Below are 18038 nucleotides of genomic sequence, written 5' to 3'. Positions count from 1 at the left end.
GGACCGAGTCAAAAGAATATGGAAGTAAAAGGGGTAAACAAGATATAATGTAATGCATTTAACAGAAACCCAGAGAAACCCTAGGAGCAGTGCTGGGCAAGGTCAGGGCCAAATAAGATGACATCAGAAAAAAAGGAAAAAAAAAAAACGAAGCAACTCCATATCTTCCAGCTGCTTCTAAGACTGAGAAAGCAGCTAAAGCAAAACTTCCAGACAGGAGCCACTCAAGTGGAGCGCCTCCCCTGACCGAGTTCTCTTTTCTACCTGCTGGGTGAGTACACATAAAGCTACAATTCTGAGCCACAGTCATTTATGAGTAAAATTCCTGCACCCAAATAATGTGCAAAATGGATTCAAGGTTTTTAAGTTTTATTTAAATAACCTCCAGTGAGAACACAGTGGGCCAAATACTACCCCTTCCTTGTAATATCTGACCAAGACAGAGTAAGCACAGCCTGCCGGGCACTCGTGTGAGGGCTGGGAACCTCAGTGAAGGCGGCCGCGACCTCGGCCCCGGCCAGCGGCTGGGGAAGCATCCACTGTTGAGCGAGGGTTCTTGATGGTCTCATCGACAGACACGATGAGGCACGCGGCCTCGGAGGCAGCAGTCAGGGCGTTGATCCGCACCATCGCTGGCTCCCACACAAAGGCCTCAAAGTTGTCAGCAATGTCCTCAGTGTTGATGTCCACCCCGTACCACATGCCCCCCTGAAAAAGCAGAACAAGAGGGAAAATGATACGGAACTGCTCTCAAATTTCTTCCTGCACATCCTCTGAATGACTGAGATTGAGGCATCCTCAGGCTCTCTGAACCCGCTGGCATCTCCCTAAGGAAGATGGCATTCCAACGGGAGCCTGGAAGCCTCTTCCCGTCCCTGCCCTCCACCACCCCTCCAAACCTGAGAGGCCCAGAGCCTCTCCCAGGCAAGCTGCTGGGTTTTAGGAAGGCCCCATTCTAACCCTCAGGTCATCTGAGGACTGTATGTCAAACCACGCTTCTCAAGAGGATGACTTTCCAACCCTTGATCTCATTTTATCATCACACCGCTTCCAGTAGCCCCCATTTTACAGATAAGGAAACGGACACACAAGAGAAAGTAGCTTGCTTCAAGTTCTGACACAAGTCGGAAGCAAGGCCACTTACTGAGTACTGTCGTCATCATATTGAGCATTTAACAAATGGCATTTAGCAAACATCTCAAAATGAGTACTGGCTCAACAGCAGACGAACAAATTAAATTCTCAAGAGATGCGTGCTCTACATGGAGGTAGTACAGCCATGGCTGGACTGCTGTCAGCAGGGCCCAGAAGTGCTGGAGGAACCCACGAGGAACCCCGTACACACAGTGGTCGTACACGCTTCAGGGAGGGGGCTACCGTGCTTCTTCATTCCCTCAGTGCACCAAAAGGAGTGACCAGACTCTTGAAAGCAGCACTGAAGAAACCCTGGAACAACTAGTCCTGACACCATGGCTTTCCTTTTGACCTCAGAGGAGGCAGTCAGTTGGTACCGGGTTTGGGTCCAGCACCATCACCTGGGCTGAGCACACAGAGCCCGAGTAAGCACAGCACACTCAAAGAATCTAGCCCCATCCACCCAGTCCCTGGACTCAAAGGAAAGGAAAAACCCACCTGGGCGTGCCGAGCCCGTAGCTTGTTGAGGATGTTTGTGGCATCAAAGCCAGCATTGTCACAGAGCTGGCGTGGGATAATTTCCAAGGCCTTGGCATAGGCCCCAATCAGTAGCTGCTGTTTTCCTGGAATGGTTCTTGAGTAATCTCGCAGGTACTTAGAGAGCTCCATCTCAATGGCGCCACCACCAGCCACCACTGAATCATTCTGCAAAGACCAGACACACCTCTAAATTCAAGGAGCCCCCTGTCTAAACTCCAGCCATGGCCAAATTGGGCCACTCAGTCAACAGGCCCCCTAGACTAGAAGGAGGGCTGGCTCCTCACTCCCTCCCCCAGCCCAAGCCACAGGAAGCCTGGACACGGACCACGCCTAGCACATCCCAACTGCAATCTGGTGAACCATATGGTTTCTGACCCTCTTCAAGGTCACCTACACCTTGAGGGCACTGTCACAATCCCTGGGATGACTGACTCCATCAGCTCCACAGGTGCTCACAAGAACAAGTCTTAGCTTTTAAGGCAGCATGACTTATTTTGAGAGACTGAGGATGTTTGATCTGAGACAATCAGGGCCCACATGCCCACTTGGAAGGACAGGTTATACAGGAAAGGGATCACCACACAAATCCAGGGTCACATCAGCTCAAGAGGCAGAGTAGGCTGTGCAGGCTGGAAGCCCCCAGTCCAGTACCTTGATGGCCCTCCTGACAATCATGATGGCGTCGTGCAGGGACCGCTCTGTCTCCTCCATAAATTGCTCTGCACCACCACGGAGGATGATAGTGCATGTCTTGGCCTTAGGGCAGCCAGTGAAGAAATTGTACCTACACCCAGGATCAAATTGTATCTGTGAAGTCATTTCTGCTGCCAACCCACAGTGTTCTGAAGTCACCAAGTCCTCCCAACACTCAACAGCTGCTCTTCTGTCCCTCACTAAAGTTCTCCAAGCCCACCCTTAAGAGCACGTTCTTGGGAAGGTCTAGGGCTGTACCACAGGGGTATAAAAGACTGTGGAGTCAGATTGTAGACCCGATTTGACCTTCTTTCTTCCTGAAACACTTTATATAACTTAACACTATTCACCCCAAGAGATTAAGACCTCAGAAGACAGTAGCACATGTTACTGTAGCCCGCCAGGCTCCTCTGTCCATGGGATTCTCCAAGCAAGAATACTGGAGTGGGTTGCCATTTCTTCCTCCAGGGCATCCTCCCCACCCAAGGACCGAACTCGCTTTTCTTCATTTCCTGCATTCGCAGGTAGGCTCTTTACCTCCAGCGCCACCTGGGAGGCCTGTTATATATACACCACGAACCAAAGATGGCAGAAGGCCACCAGGCAAGTCTCATGAGCTAAGCAAACAGAGCCCAGGCCTGCCACTCACCTCTCGCCTCCAATCTGAGTCTCTTCAAAGACCTGGCAGCGGCCCAGAACATCTGACGACAGCGCATTCACACTGGTCTGGATGGAGCCTCCACAAGCCTGAAGAACACAAGACAAAATCATCTAGCAGTGACAGATCACATGAGGTGGGAAGCAAGCATCCTGCCACCTAGTTTTATAGCCAATTCGCATGTTAGACTGCCATGGTGCCCCAGATACACTAAGGACCCACTCTCACCCTTGACCTCAAGGCTCCCTTTGGAAGAGGAGAAAACAAAACAGAATGAAGACACATGAAGGCAAACAAGCCCAGTTAAAAAGCTTTACCCAGTACCTTCTTCCCTAAACTAGGATGCTCTGAACCCAGTGACTGAAGTCATGATCAGTGCTTTAAAACTTAAAGCACCTTGGCGAGATGCTTAAGAAGGGAGGAGGGACTTCCCTAGCAGTCCAGTGGTTAAGACGCCATGCTTCCAGTGCAAGGGTGCAGGTTCCATCCCTGGTCGGGGAACTAAGATTCCACAGGTGCAAGATGCGGCAAAAAAAAAAAAAGAGAGAGAGAGGAAACCTGGCCTGCAGCACCAAGACTGGAGCTTAGCCAGCTAATCATAGCACTACTGCTAGGCTCCCTCACAAATCAGCTTTCCTGACTTGTTTGGTTAGATTGACTCTTATATAGTAGTATGCACACACTGGAACCGAAGTGTTTCATGGCAAAAAGAGTTGAGAAGACAAGCCCAGATTCACACACCACTCCAGTACACTAGGGTATGTGAAAACCCCTCTGGGGCCAGAAAGACCTAAAAGCGGCCCGTGAGAACCTGGTTACCATCATTGTCCTCTTCAGATCCTCCTCCGGCACTCGGCCAGCGCAGAACATGTCCCTGTCAGCAAAGTACTGGGTGGCCACATCCCCGATGGGGAGTTTAGATAAGACGACTTTGGCTCCAGAATGATGGATCTTCTCTAATTTGTCATAAAGAATGTTCCACTCAGCATCAACAATTGCCTGATAATCCTGAAGAGACCCAGAAAATATTAATTTATTAGGGAATTAACAGAGGGTAAACAGAAGAGACTCCCCTCAGTTCAAATAAACAAGGACCCTATAAGGTAACTTAGGAACCACCTAAAATCTTCAAACACAAAAGCAGAAAGTAATCTGAGCACTGGGAGCTACTCCAGAGCTGGTATTTGCTAAGGTGTGAGGCAGTTTGGCCAGCTAAGTTCTAGCTCCTCTGAGGCACTGCAGCCATGGAGTTCCCAATGACAAGCCCTTTCCTTCAAAGGCCATTCTGTGTTCGGGATGCATTTTCCAAGAACAGATGCTTACAGCTGGGTGACAGCCTTGCTGATACCAATGTTGGGAGCACACCAGTCCCAGCAGCATGGGACAGTCTAGAAGGGCAGAGCTCACATCTGCCCAAATAAGAGGAATCAAAATACAGGGCTCATTTTATAGCTGAAAGGCTCCCGCAAGCCCCTTCTCCAGGGCCAAAGGATAATGTTTCAGCAGATTTGCCCTATCCAAACCTCCTCAGGTCCAGGTCAGAGTAGAGTGAGAAGAGTGGGCCTAGCATTTAGACATCAATACTTAGGGGCATAGGAGGGGAAAGGAGCCCATAAGGTACCTGAGAAACAAAGCTAAGCCCAAGATGACCACGAAGGCCCAAGTCTTTGGCCCAGAATGCTGCCCAGTTTCATGCCACTGCCAGCTGGGAGGACCTACCTCAACTGTATGGACTCTGATTTCCGCATTATCTTTCTCAGCTTTCAGCTCGAGCTCAACATTTAAAAGGGCAATCATTGGATTATGGTACTTTTTGGGCTGCATTTCAAACCCAGCATAAGAGAAAGTCTTCTTGAATGCGACGCCAGCGACAAGCTGGGACTCCTGTTTAAAAAAATCAGACGGTTCAACAGTTCAGTACTGGCATGAAATAAAATCAAGTTAGTGGTGTGCTGGACTAATGCATGTCCATTTCTGTGAACCTGTAAGGGTTAATTATGTTTTTATTCCACTACTGTAACAAAGTTTTTCCATCATCCTAAATGCTAGGAAAAATATAAAAACATATTTTGGTTGTCCCTTCAGGATAAGGAAAACCACTTAGCTTGCAGAGACTAAGCATGGGAAAAGCCTGTCTGGGCTGTCCTTTAAGACTGACCCTCCAAAGCACACGTGCCAAGGGATGCACTGTCGTTCCAACTCGACACCTCCCAGTCTTCACTGCACATATGTACACACACCCCTCCCTACCCGTACTGCACGTGAGTGCACAAACACCTGTGTGCTGTAGCCTAGATGCTTCCTCTCTTCAGGAGATGAAAACAAAAGGTCATAACAGTCAGAAATTTCCCGCAGTTCTCAAGTTATCATTGTGGCTTCTCTCATCTCAATCCCTCAAAATATGAACTACTACACCACTCATTCCAAAACAGAGCCTGCTGCATGGAAGGGCATGATGAAAGTACACAGCACTTGGGAGTGACTTTAACACTATGAGAAGGCAGGCTCAACCTGAGACCTCTTATTAAATGACCTGGTCATTTCCCACTCCATAAAGAAGGGTATATTCAGGAAGTGAAGTCAGAAAGAAAAAGACAAATAGCGTATGATATCATTTACATGTAGAATCTAAAATACAACACAAATGAACCTATCTATGAAAGAGAAACACTTACAAAGTGAACAGACTTGTGGTTGCCATGGGGGTTGGGGGTTGGAGGAGAAGTGGGTTAGGAGTTTGGGGTTGCCATGCAAACTATTACACAGAATGGGTAAACAAAGTCCTACTATTCAATATTCAGTGATAAATCATAATTGAAAGGAGTATGAAAAAGAAGCACAAGCTGGAATCAAGATTGCCGGGAGAAATATCAATAACCTCAGATATGCAGATGACACCATCCTTATGGCAGAAAGTGAAGAGGAACTAAAAAGCCTCTTGATGAAGGTGAAAGTCGAGAGTGAAAAAGTTGGCTTAAAGCTCAACATTCAGAAAACTAAGATCATGGCATCTGGTCCCATCACTTCATGGGAAATAGATGGGGAAACAGTGGAAACAGTGTCAGACTTTATTTTTCTGGGCTCCAAAATCACTACAGATGGTGACTGCAATCATGAAATTAAAAGACGCTTACTCCTTGGAAGGAAAATTATGACAACCTAGATAGCATATTCAAAAGCAGAGATGTTACTTTGCCAAAAAGGTCCATCTAGTCAAGGCTATGGTTTTTCCTGTGGTCATGTATGGATGTGAGAGTTGGACTGTGAGGAAGGCTGAGCGCCGAAGAATTGATGCTTTTGAACTGTGGTGTTGGAGAAGACTCTTGAGAGTCCCTTGGACTGCAAGGAGATCCAACCAGTCCATTCTGAAGGAGATCAGCTCTGGGATTTCTTTGGAAGGAATGATGCTAAAGCTGAAACTCCAGTACTTTGGCCACCTCATGAGAAGAGTTGACTCATTGGAAAAGACTCTGATGCTGGGAGGGATTGGGGCAGGAGGAGAAGGGGACGACAGAGGATGAGATGGCTGGATGGCATCATTGACTCAACGGACGTGAGTCTGAGTGAACTCTGGGAGCTGGTGATGGACAGGGAGGCCTGGGGTGCTGCAATTCATAGGATCGCAAAGAGTCGGACACGACTGAGCAACTGATCTGATCTGATCTAATGAAAAAGAATTAGGTATGTGTTAACAATCACTCTACTGAACAGGAGAAATTAACAGAACATTGTAAATCAACTATATGTCGACAAAATAACAACTTTAAAAACTGTATTCCGTTCAATGACCTATGTGTTTTCTCGTAGTACTAATCTACAGTTTTAGTCTACAATACATAATACCGTAGCCTATCAGGGAACAGATTCCTACATCATTCAAATCCATAGCCTCCTAAAGGGGGTGATGTCTGAGCTGAATCTAGATGGATGCACTGAAATTAGTCAAATAGAAAACGAAAGAGATGTCCCCAACAGGCAGAGGCAGTATGGTGCAGTCAGGGGATGAAAAGCCATTAGCAGTTGTTGGAATACAAAATAAAGAGGGTAGGGGGGAAAAAAAGAGGGCAGGGACACGTTTAGGAGAATCTTAAAGGCTCTGCTAAGGCCTGACTCTTATCCTGTGGGCCTGCAGAACCCCAAGTGGCTTCACACACAGAGTGTAAATTGAGGAACCTCACCCTGCAGCAAAAAATAGAATGAACTTAGGGGATGCAAGATTGGAGGAAGGGTGCGTTACCAGGACAGAGGTCTAGTAAACGAGACAGACTGAACGTACGTGTGGCTTGCAGCCCCTGGCTTTCTCACCAGTTAAAATTACAGTTCTGATCCCTAGTTTAGTGAATGCCAATTTAATCTCAAGGGTTTCTGGAACAGAAGATGGAACCCTGAGATCAAAGCAGCGTGTAAAGACAATGTCAGCAAGTCATGACGTAGAGAATGGGCTGAAACACAACCATCTGGGGGCGAAAGGCATGGGAACGGCTCAGATGACTTTCAGGTTCTTTACAGCTTTGTTATATACAGGGAATCTCATCCCCCTCTCATGTGCCATGATAGGAAGAGGAGGAGATGAACAGAATGAAAACGCAATTGTGTTGTGCAAATACAGTAGACACTAGTCACTATTTTAAATAAGTGAAAAAATATGTTGTTAAATAAACAAAAGTTGCAGGACACTATGTACTACAAATGAGCATTCGTTTCAGAAAACAATATTTACATTTATACTTATCGACGCACAGTCTGGAAGAACACACACAGTTAATAGTGGTTTCTGGGGCAGGAGTGGTATAGGAGACATTTCTGTTTTCCTTTAGGACTTTCTATACAGTTTGACTTCCGTATTATCTGTTCAAGATAAATGAATAAAAGAAGGGACAGCCTGCCTGAACCTCTTGGAGAAGAATGGACTGCAAAGTACTTATATTTATTGAGAGGGTTTTAGATAATTTATCAGAGCTAGCCCTGTCCCCTCTGACATTAACACTGAGATTATGAAAATCAGCCAGTTCATCCTTCAATTCTGCTGACAAGTAATACAAGTCTGTGGAGGTTATAAAATGCACCTACAGGAGACACTTATAGCCACAGTATGAGGAACACAGCTGGCTTCCCGCCCAAGTGCTCTCTCTCTCTATTCCTCTAATGTGTGCTGTCCGCCTACACCAAGCTGCCTACAGGGTCGATGTGAAAGCAAGAGCCTCCCAGGGAGGCCTCGGCAGGCTCACCTCTAGGGCTCCACCTTGCACCTTCTTGATTCCAATCATTTTAAGCTGCAGCAAATCATCAAGCATCATCACTGCGTCCACCACCATCTTAGCGAAGAAGGCTTTCTGCTGGGAGATCAGCTTGGAGCTCAGAGCAGTCATGGCACATTTCTCAAGCAGCTTCCTCTGCTCCCTGGGACACAAGGGTGGGACCTGCATCAGGCCTCGAAAGCCCCTCTTATGGTACTCTATTGCAACGTGGAGATGGTTTCTATCCTAGCCTTTAAATTCAGCCCTCAACACTTTGTCTTCTGAATCTTTAGGGAAGATTACCAGTGACAGATGGTGATTGCACTCAAAGACCTCATGACTGACAGCTCTTCAACTACAGTCTACAGCCTCTCTTGTACTACATGGACTGACTGGGGCACAGCAAGGGGTTTAGCAAGGGCCAAACAGCCCCAGTCCATGCAGGGTATTCCAGCACGCTTCTGCATCCAATCTGGCCATGGGAAGTCAAGGTTCTGACAAAGTTCACTGCAAACTTACACTTTATCTTCCTTCTTCACAGTCACTGCGATCTCTTTGATCTTGTTAACTGCCTGCCAAGAACAGAAACGGGGTGAGTCTCTCACGTTAAAAACAAACTGGAGAAGTGGATCCCAATCTCTCCTGCTAGTTCCTAATCTGTTTACGCCCAAATCTTAAGTACTTCGACAGCTGAAATAACATTTCTAAGTCTTAAAGCTGCCCAGAAAAATATAAATCTCTAGTTTAGAAAAATGCCCTAAGTTAGAAACGTAGAGCAGGCACAGAACAGCACTGGTGACAACTTGTAGTACTTTATATACTAACTATGTCATGTAACACATGATACACATATTTGTATGTTAAACATTGTATCTTTTCAAAGCCATCTTTTTCAAAAGATATCCTTTCATACATACTTCTCACATATGATTTCATTTTAATGTCACCACCCCAAAACAGAGACAGTAAAGAAAGTAAGGTGAGGAGGAACTGACTTATCCCAAGTTAAAGAATGAAAGTCAAAGGTCAATAAAAGCAAGGTCTCAAGATGTGCTATGAAGTACTTGATAAAAACAAAACAGCTCTCACTTACTGACAGCCTGTGGTATGTCTACATCATAGTCTGTGAGGAAACTGGAAGCTTAAACAGACTAAGTAATATACCTAGTCAATAGTTATTGAATGGTAGAACTGAGATTTCTATGGAGTAGAATTCAGAAAATATTCAAGGAATGTTGTCCCCAGACCCTCCACAACCCAATACAGACCATATCCCAAGAGAAACAAAAAGGTGCCCAAGCGGCCCAGCTTCACTAGCACTCCCATACCAACTGTGTGGCAGTGCGGAAGGCGCGGATGATGATCTGCGGGTGCAAACCTTCCTCCACGTAGGGTTTCACCTGTTTCAGAAATTCTGCAGCCAGCAGGGTCACTGAGGTGGTGCCGTCACCGACCTGGAACAGGATGACAGGAAACTCACATCCACTCATGTTCAGGAATAAAACTCCCAAACTCTGTTTTCTAGGCAATCTATCCATTTAAACTGGGGTGTTGCTGGGTAGATATTCATCCCATCAAATGGTCCTGGGCCACAAAATTAATTCCGCAGCCAGGCCCATTCTCCAAAGAGGGCTGGTCTGGACAAATTTTCCCAGAATATGAAATCATATACACAAATTAACCAAGAACTTATTTACTATGGACAAGGTACTATGATCAGTAACACAATATACATGCTTATAATATAATGCTAATATGTCTGATGCTGGGAGGGATTGGGGGCAGGAGGAGAAGGGGACGACAGAGGATGAGATGGCTGGATGGCATCACCAACTCAATGGACATGAGTTTGGGTGAACTCCGGGAGTTGGTGATGGACAGGGAGGCCTGGCGTGCTGCGATTCATGGGGTCGCAAAGAGTCAGACACGACTGAGCGACTGAACTGAACTGAATATGTCACAAATAACAAATAATGGTAGCAAAAGGTATGAGATAAATGGGAACAAATTCTACAGGAGTTCACAAAACAAACCTCTAAGGATCAAAGTCGTCTGTATTTTAAACACTATTTGGAATAAGCAGATTATGAGCTTGTTTTTCTTAATGGCAATTTTCTACAATGGGATCTAAACTTTATTTTTAATAAAGGAGAAAAAGAATAAGAGCTTTTTTTTCCCTCTGCTTCCCCTTTTCTTTGAGAAAAAAGAGTTTTTTTAGAAAACTGGTTAACCTCTGATATAGAAGAAATTTACTTTTAACTCACTTATGTTTCTGTGGACTGTAAGAGATTTTAGGGAGAAAAAAAGTTACTGTGGCAAAGGGTTTAAGCTGCCAAATTCCTAGACAGAAAAGTATTCCTTTGTTGAAAATTGCCATACTGTTTTCCAGGCTACAGGGTCTTAATAGACCTTTTAATATAACTTTGGGAGGTTATCTGTAACACTCTGAAATGCAAACTTGTCTCTCTCAATAAGACTCCAGTGTTAGAAATGATTTTTAAAAAGGCAAAGACAAGTTAATGTCACTGACAGGAACATAAAATGGCAAATTTTATGTTATGTGTGTTTTACCATTATAAATTTTTTTTTTTTAAGAAAGAAAAAAGTGAACTGGAAACAATCTCCAACTCCATCTTATAAGGCAACCAACAGATGAGAGGGTAAATTATTTACTGAGCAACTCATATGAATAACAGCCCACTGGCCTGGTTCTGAGACCTGAGCCACAACACAGTGAAACAGAAGGAATTTTAAAGGGCTATTAATTCCATCTACATAGTTTTACAAACCTGTATTTGTGAAATTATGGTTTTAGATATAAAATCAAAATGCTTAAAGAAAGAAGAGCAAAGGAACAAACAGGCATGTGTTTCAATCTCCACTGAAACACACAGACTTGATATTCCTACCTCAGCATCTTGGGATTTTGCAATGTCCACTAAAGTCTTCGCTGCAGGATGGACAACATCAAGGAGTTTCAGAATTGTGGCCCCATCATTAGAAATTGTTGCTTTGCCTTTAAAGGGACAAACACAAAGTAAAAATGTAAAGATCTTTCCTTAAATTCTGACTTCTAGTGGACTTGGAGCCCATATACACTTTACTGGGACAGGACAGAGGGTCTTGTGGAAATGAACTGATCTTTTTATGGATTTAGCTCTGGGCACAAAGGGCCACCTAAAACCACACATTTCCAAAAACCATGAGCTCTTCATTTTTCCTAATAGCAAACCTCTACTGGATGCAGAAAACATTTTAAAAAATAAGAATGGATAATCATTTAGATATTCTTAACAGTGGATGCCCTCGTATTTCACTTGTAAATTAATACATAAAGCATAATGTGGAATTTGTCTCAGCAACATGATACAACAGGAGTGACTACAGGCAACTTCGGAAGGTTCTATTTCATGTTTCTAGGCCAAATCTCTCTACAAGGCAAGATTCCTGAACCTGGCTTCTCCCATATATTCCCAAGAGGCTCAGCATTCACGACAGTGTATGAAAAGAAGTAGCTTCAGAGAGAGCAATCCTTCAGCGATCTTAAAAGCAGAGGGATTTCCGTTGCCAAGCTCTGCTGGCCCCAAACACTTTAGAGGAGCCTCCTCTTCTGCACACTGGTCTGAGAAACTCTGCACTTACCTCGGCCATCCACAATGAGCTTGTCCATACCACGGGGGCCCAGGGTAGTTCTGACAGCCTCAGCAATCACCTGGCAGGCACTGATGTTACTTACAAGCTGGGGGATGCCTTGGGAGCTATCAGTCCCCTCTTTCAACAGGATAACTGGTGTGGGCTAGAGAAGAAAGAGCAATTCACTTAAAAAAAAAAAAAAAAAATCTGGAGGCCCCTTTAAAGCACATTCCCCCAATGTCCATCCACTACATCTATTCCTTAAATAGCCTCTACCCCCAGAGACAGCATGCTCTGTAGGTATACCAGAAAATGGTTTGAGAAGCACTGATTTAGTCAAAAAGAACAAATCAAATAATGTATTCTTCAGTGCCCAGTTGAAAAAGCATACCCCTTTCAGCTTCTGACCCTGTTTCCCGGGTTGAGGAGTTAGGCCACCGCACAGGAGGAAGCGGGCCGTACTTAGTGTTCACTCCAGCAAACACCCGTTCAACCGCCTGAGAGCTTAACCGCAGAGAAGGAGATGGGCACTGATGCAGAATGAGATGCCAAGAGCTTCAGATGTTGTTCCAGAGATGCCCAGGCAGGTGGTTTTACCAATGATGGTAGCTGGAGTGTAGGGAAATGGCTAGGCAGACAAACAAATGGCACGTTTGTCCTGCCTCACAAAATGACAACTCTAATTTGTACAGCAGTGTTTCCATCTCTCATGCTGGTTCCATAAAGCTTTCTTGTGACTAATCTCCAATCAGATACCCTAAACAAGTTTTTCTCTATTTTGCATTGGTCTCAGAACAGTCACTATTCTCTTATGACTGATTTATGTATATTAAACAGATAAGTGTAAACACTGTTTCAAAACTTTTCTTATGTTAGTTATGTGTGTGCAATTAGGCTATGTTGTTATTTAGTCCCAAAGTTGTATCTGACCCTCTGCAACCCTATGCTTTGAAACTTATTTCTTACTGTGAATTGCAAACGTAAAGTTTGACAGTCACTGCCCATGTCCACCCCTGGGGATATTTCAAGTGTTTGAGTGGAGAAGACATAGAAAAGCCTCAGGCTGTCTCAGTCCAACAAAAAGAGCCAAGAATTCACAAACTAGAAACTCAAACAACCCATGAGGCTGACTCCACATTAACTGAACAATTTCTTTAAAAATTTGACTTCTTTGGCCCGTGTAGCTGGAAGGTAGTGAGAAAGCAAAAGACTGGAATGAGGTTGAAGAAGCAGACAGGAATCAAATCACTACTCATTTGCAGACTACGGTAAGGAGTTTATAGATTTTATTCCTACAAAGAAGGGATGCCCTGGAAAAGCTTTTAGCAGAGTAATGGCATAGTCTAATTTACACTGGGGTAAAACAACAACAACAAAAAATAACTATAAGAGGCAAGATATAATGAGCAACTGCATAAAAACAGGCTAGAAAGATGCACAACAAACTCAAATAAGTAAGAGTGGTAAAGAAAAATTTAAAACTTGGGTATTTTATTTTGTTTCAACTTTTCCTAACAAACATATCATACATTATTTAATGGCTTCTCTGTACTCTCAGAATTCCTTCGGGTCCCTTGCAAGGAAAAATGGGTTCCCCAAAGGCCCCTTCTCCCAGTCCTGCTAAATCATTCCTCAGGGCAGCTTCAAGTCATCTCTGGTCCAACCCTGCCCCAACAGAGATTTACATTATCAATCAAAAACCAACTTGAGTCTTAATCCCTTGCTAGTCCCTTCAACAGAGCCATTCACCCCACCAAGTCTAACTTATCCAATGCTTTTATAAACTTTTTCTCATCTCTAACTCCAAATTATACACCACCTGCAAGAGCCACACTGCCATATTCTACCGAAACCGCTTTCTTCCCACTAGGCCAGCAATTCCTCAGAGCTGCCATTCCTCTCAACAGTAGTTAACACGGGCACTGGGAACAGGGGATCCCAGAACTCTGCTCCTTCTCAAGCATAATGTTTATATTGCCATCCATCTTAAAATACAAGCTTCATAAAGGTAAGGACTACACTAATTTCAATGTGTAGAGTGCCTAGATTTGGCCACATACAAAGCAATATACAGAAGCTTTTGGTGCTGAAAATTCCAATTACATTATCAGTTGAACCTTGAACAGCATGGTTTGAACTGTGTAGGTCCACTTATGCCTGAGTTTTTTTTCAGCAATAAATACTACAGTACACCACCACCTGAGGTCGGTTGAATCCTCAGATACAAAGAAATCAAGATATGGGGGCTGACTAAATCATATGCAAACTTTTGACTTAGCAGAATCTGGGCCCCTAACTTCGGGAGTTATTCAAGGGCCAAATACACTTGAAAGTGCTTTATACACATCATGAAGTACGGTGGCAACCAGTCCTTATTTTTGGAAAAGCATCAGCAGTACGGTGACACTAAATTCACTGAGACTTCCTAAGTACAAGCAGGAAGGGCTTGGAAGCAGCTGCCCACGTTGTCCCAAGTTCTATGCTGTATAGGCCCTACAGAAATGGCAGGCTGGGTACAGAGATCCTGTGGGGAGGAAAAGGCGGCAGGACTGGACTGAGCCAAGCTAGGTCTACCAGGACGGTGCCTCTCTGTCAGTCCTCCAAGGGCAAGCCCAGCTCGTGTCCTTGTTACTTTCCAACCTCGTTTTTACTCAAGTGAAGAAACAACAGCAGGATCCAATAATCTGCCAAGGGTATCTACCATGAAAGGCTTGCTAATTTCAGCTTAATGATCTTCCTTTTCCTTAATAACTTTTAATAAGCATTATTTAGCTTGATGCTCTATAAAACCACAGGTGTTCATACGCTAAGGCATGCAGTGCTGAACACAAAGGCAAGGACATACCAATACCTTCTGTGTGGCTGTACCGAAGTCACAGGACTGAGCTTTTTGAGGAACCCTCCTACCTCTTTTTCAATCACAATTGGCTTCCAGAGTGTCAGGTACCAACTCAACACCAGGTACCAAACAATAACAGCAAGAGTTCTTGGTGACTTAAGTTTCATACTCAAAAAGGAGAGCTATAAAAAGTCAAAAAGCAAGGAAACAGACCAGGGGTCAGTTCAGGAAAAAGCTGAGGTGGTGGGCTGGGGCCTCTTGGTGAAGGGTTTTATCGCAAGTCAGAAGAACTTTGGGGGCCGGAAATATAATACCACACTCGAAGTCATACGTCCATTAAGTGGCACAGTTAATTACAAACATAGGCATTCGGTGTGGCTCCAGAGCCCCTACTCTCAAGTGTTCTACTATGCTGCCACTGCATGAGATGAAGATGACTTCAGGGAATAGGTACCATTGAAGACCGACTGAAAAAGGCAGTACTGGGTGTATGAAAGGGAGAGGGTACACAGAGTAACGCCAGGTTCCTACTGTCTCGGGCACAAGCAGCATTCTCAGGGCATTTGGTAGACTGCACACCTGACAGCTGTCAGTCTGACATATGACTAGGTCAGGCAGAAGTTGAGGAAGCAGGAGAAGAACAGAGAACTGAGCTGGACTGATAAAAATGGACAAGCGACCTGCCAAGTGCACAGGAACCACAGGTCAGGGTTTTACCTCAAACACTTAAGAGCTGGCCCTGTTCAACAGCAACTCGGGGGACATCACCGAGGTTGTTTGGGACCCATGGAAGGTACCTGTAGAGTTGGAGAAAGGGATGCCACAGAAGGGGGGAGGGGAGGGCTACAGACAGCCTCTAGGATTCACCTGCTTCCCTAAAGAAAATGAGACCCAGAATTAGGTGGCCAACTAGAAAAGCCATCTAATGTCACATCTGGAAGGGCAGACAGGGTTAGAGGCTGGGTCTTCTCACCTCTAATGCATCATCCCCACTGCCCTGCCCATTCTCCTAGTTGAGAAGTTGCACCTCAGAAGCTGTACTAGGGGCCTAGTACATTCAGTAGGTACTAAAAGTTCAAACTACCACCCAGCAGTGCTTATTTCACATCCTAGCAAGGTAATAATGCTCAAAATCCTTCAAGCTAGGCTTCAACAGTATGTGAACCAAGAACTTCCAAATGTACAAGCTGGATTTTGAAAAGGCAGAGGAACTAGAGATCAAACTGCCAACATCTGCTCGATCACAGAACAAGCAAGGGAATTCCAGGAAAACATCTATTTCTGATTCATTGACTACGCTAAAGACTTTGACTGTGTGGATCACAACAAACTGGAAAAACGTTAAAGAGATAAGTACACTAGACCACCTTAACTGCCTCCTGAGAAACCTGTATGAGGTCAAGAAGCAACAGTTAGAATCAGACACAGAACAATGGACTAATTCAAACTGGGAAAGGAGTATGTCACGGCTGTATACTGTCACCGTGCTTATTTAACTTATACGCAGAGTACATCGTGCAAAATGCCTGGCTGAAGCTCAAGCTGGAATCAAGATTGCTGGGAGAAATAGCAATAACCTCAGCCATGCGATGACACCACCCTAATGGCAGAAAGCAACTAAAAAGCCTCTTGATGAAGGTGAAAGAGGAGAGTGAAAAAGCTGGCTTAAAACTTAACATTCAAAATACAAAGATCATGGCATCCAGTCCCATCACTTTATGGCAAACAGATGGGGAAAAAATGGAAACAGTGACAGATTTTATTCACTTGGGCTCCAAAATCACTGCGGATAGTAGCTGCAGCCATGAAATTAAAAGACCCTTGTTCCTTGGAAGAAAAGCTATGACAAACCTAGACAGCATATTAAAAAGCAGAGACATCACTTTGTCGACAATGGTCTGTATAGTCAAAGCTAAGGTTTTTCCAGTAATCATGTACAGATCTGAGAGCTGGACCACAAAGGCGGCTGAGTGCTGGAGAAGACTCTTGAGAGTCCCTTGGACTGCAAGATCAAACTAGTCAATCCTAAAGGAAATAAGTCCTAAATATTCACTGGAAGGACTGATGCTGGAGCTGAAGCTCCAATATTTTGGCCATCTGATACGATGAACCGACTCAGTGGATAAAACCGTGATGCTGGGAAAGATTGAGGGCAGGAGAAGGGGACGACAAAGGATGAGATGGTTGGATGGCATCACCGACTCGGTGGACATGAGTTTGAGCAAGTCCGGGAGTTGGTGATGGACAGGGAAGCCTGGCGTGCTGCAGTCCATGGGGTCGCAGAGAGTCAGACAGGACTGAGCGACTGAACAACAAAATGCGTTTACTTAATGAATGAAGGGATGATGAGCGGAGTAATCTGTTTTCAATTATGCAGCAGCAAGGTGGCAGGGAGCGGGGCAATGAGAGACCACAGCTCTCCTTGGGCTCCGTCCCCATGCTGCCTCTGCCGTTTATAGGAAGCACCCTCCTTCACATCCGCATTTTTCAAGACAGCCAGAGCTTCCAAGTCTGGCCCTGGACCGCGTATGCACGCTCAACCCGCAGTCATTTGACCCAGGTCAAGATTATGGGGGGCTCGGAAAACCGGGTGATCGACGCAGGTTCAAGGCCCCGAAGCACCCTGGGACTTGTAGTCCCCAGCCGGCCCGACCGGAGCCTCCTCTTGACCCCCACAAAACCCTTGCTGAGGGCAGCTGCTCCGGGCCCGGGCCCACCAGGCGGTAGCGGGCCGGGGTCCTTCACAGACAGAGGGTCGGAGCGAGAACCGAGTCAATAAGCAGGAGAAGGTTCTACGAGACTAGTCTAGGCCAGGCGGCGCCAGCTACCGACCAGATGGCAGCGGATGGAGCCGGATGACTGAGATGCGACTCACCATCATCTTGTAAGCTTATCCAGTGGCCGGCTACTCCTCTTCTCCGCGCCCGGGACGCCCAGCAACCCCACAATGCTCCGCGACAGAGAAATCCCCAGAAGCTTCACAAAGCCGTTGGACCGGGAGAGGAAGGGGTGGGCCACTTCCGCCACTCTATGGTTCGCTACCATAGAGTCGGCGTGGCTAGAAGGGTCAGAGGCTGGGCCTCGGTGAGAGCTACGAGAATCGTTGGTAAGGGAAGGTTCGCCGGTTTTCCATGGTGCCATTATTTTTGAGCATGTAGAACCCTTGCTTGGCCGCGTTAGCCACTAACTCTAATTCCATTTCCCCTATCTCCCAAGACCAAGGGATGCAATAAAGGCATATATTTATTGACTGGTGACTGAGAGACAGGCCTTTACTAAGCATTTGACGTGAGTGAGCTCGTTG

The 18038-nt window shown here is 45.4% G+C and overlaps 1 protein-coding gene across 1 annotated transcript; it reads right to left on the bottom strand.

Moving 5' to 3' along the window:
- Positions 1-352: 352 nt before the first annotated feature.
- On the bottom strand, positions 353-17766 carry CCT7 (chaperonin containing TCP1 subunit 7). Its single transcript, XM_070379809.1, has 12 exons — positions 17610-17766; positions 11905-12058; positions 11172-11278; positions 9591-9716; positions 8782-8834; positions 8254-8425; positions 4745-4909; positions 3845-4033; positions 3017-3114; positions 2326-2458; positions 1633-1839; positions 353-708 (listed from the first exon to the last, which is right to left on the bottom strand). The coding sequence occupies exons 1-12, from the start codon at positions 17613-17615 to the stop codon at positions 487-489; spliced, it is 1632 nt and encodes a 543-aa protein (XP_070235910.1). The 5' UTR covers positions 17616-17766; the 3' UTR covers positions 353-486.
- Between the last annotated feature and the right edge of the window lie 272 nt (positions 17767-18038).

This window comes from Bos mutus, chromosome 11 (genome assembly GCF_027580195.1).
Source record: "Bos mutus isolate GX-2022 chromosome 11, NWIPB_WYAK_1.1, whole genome shotgun sequence".
In the NCBI taxonomy this organism is placed as follows: Eukaryota; Metazoa; Chordata; class Mammalia; order Artiodactyla; family Bovidae; genus Bos; species Bos mutus.
This window is presented reverse-complemented; position numbering and strand designations above follow the sequence as displayed.

Excerpts from the sequence above, each read along its gene's own strand:
- CCT7 (XM_070379809.1), bottom strand. Across the intron at positions 4,910-8,253 it reads TGCAAGGTGGAGCCCTAGAG|GAGTCCCAGCTTGTCGCTGG; the intron begins GTGAGCCTGCCG and ends TTTTTTAAACAG. Across the intron at positions 2,459-3,016 it reads ACTCAGATTGGAGGCGAGAG|GTACAATTTCTTCACTGGCT; the intron begins GTGAGTGGCAGG and ends TCCTGGGTGTAG.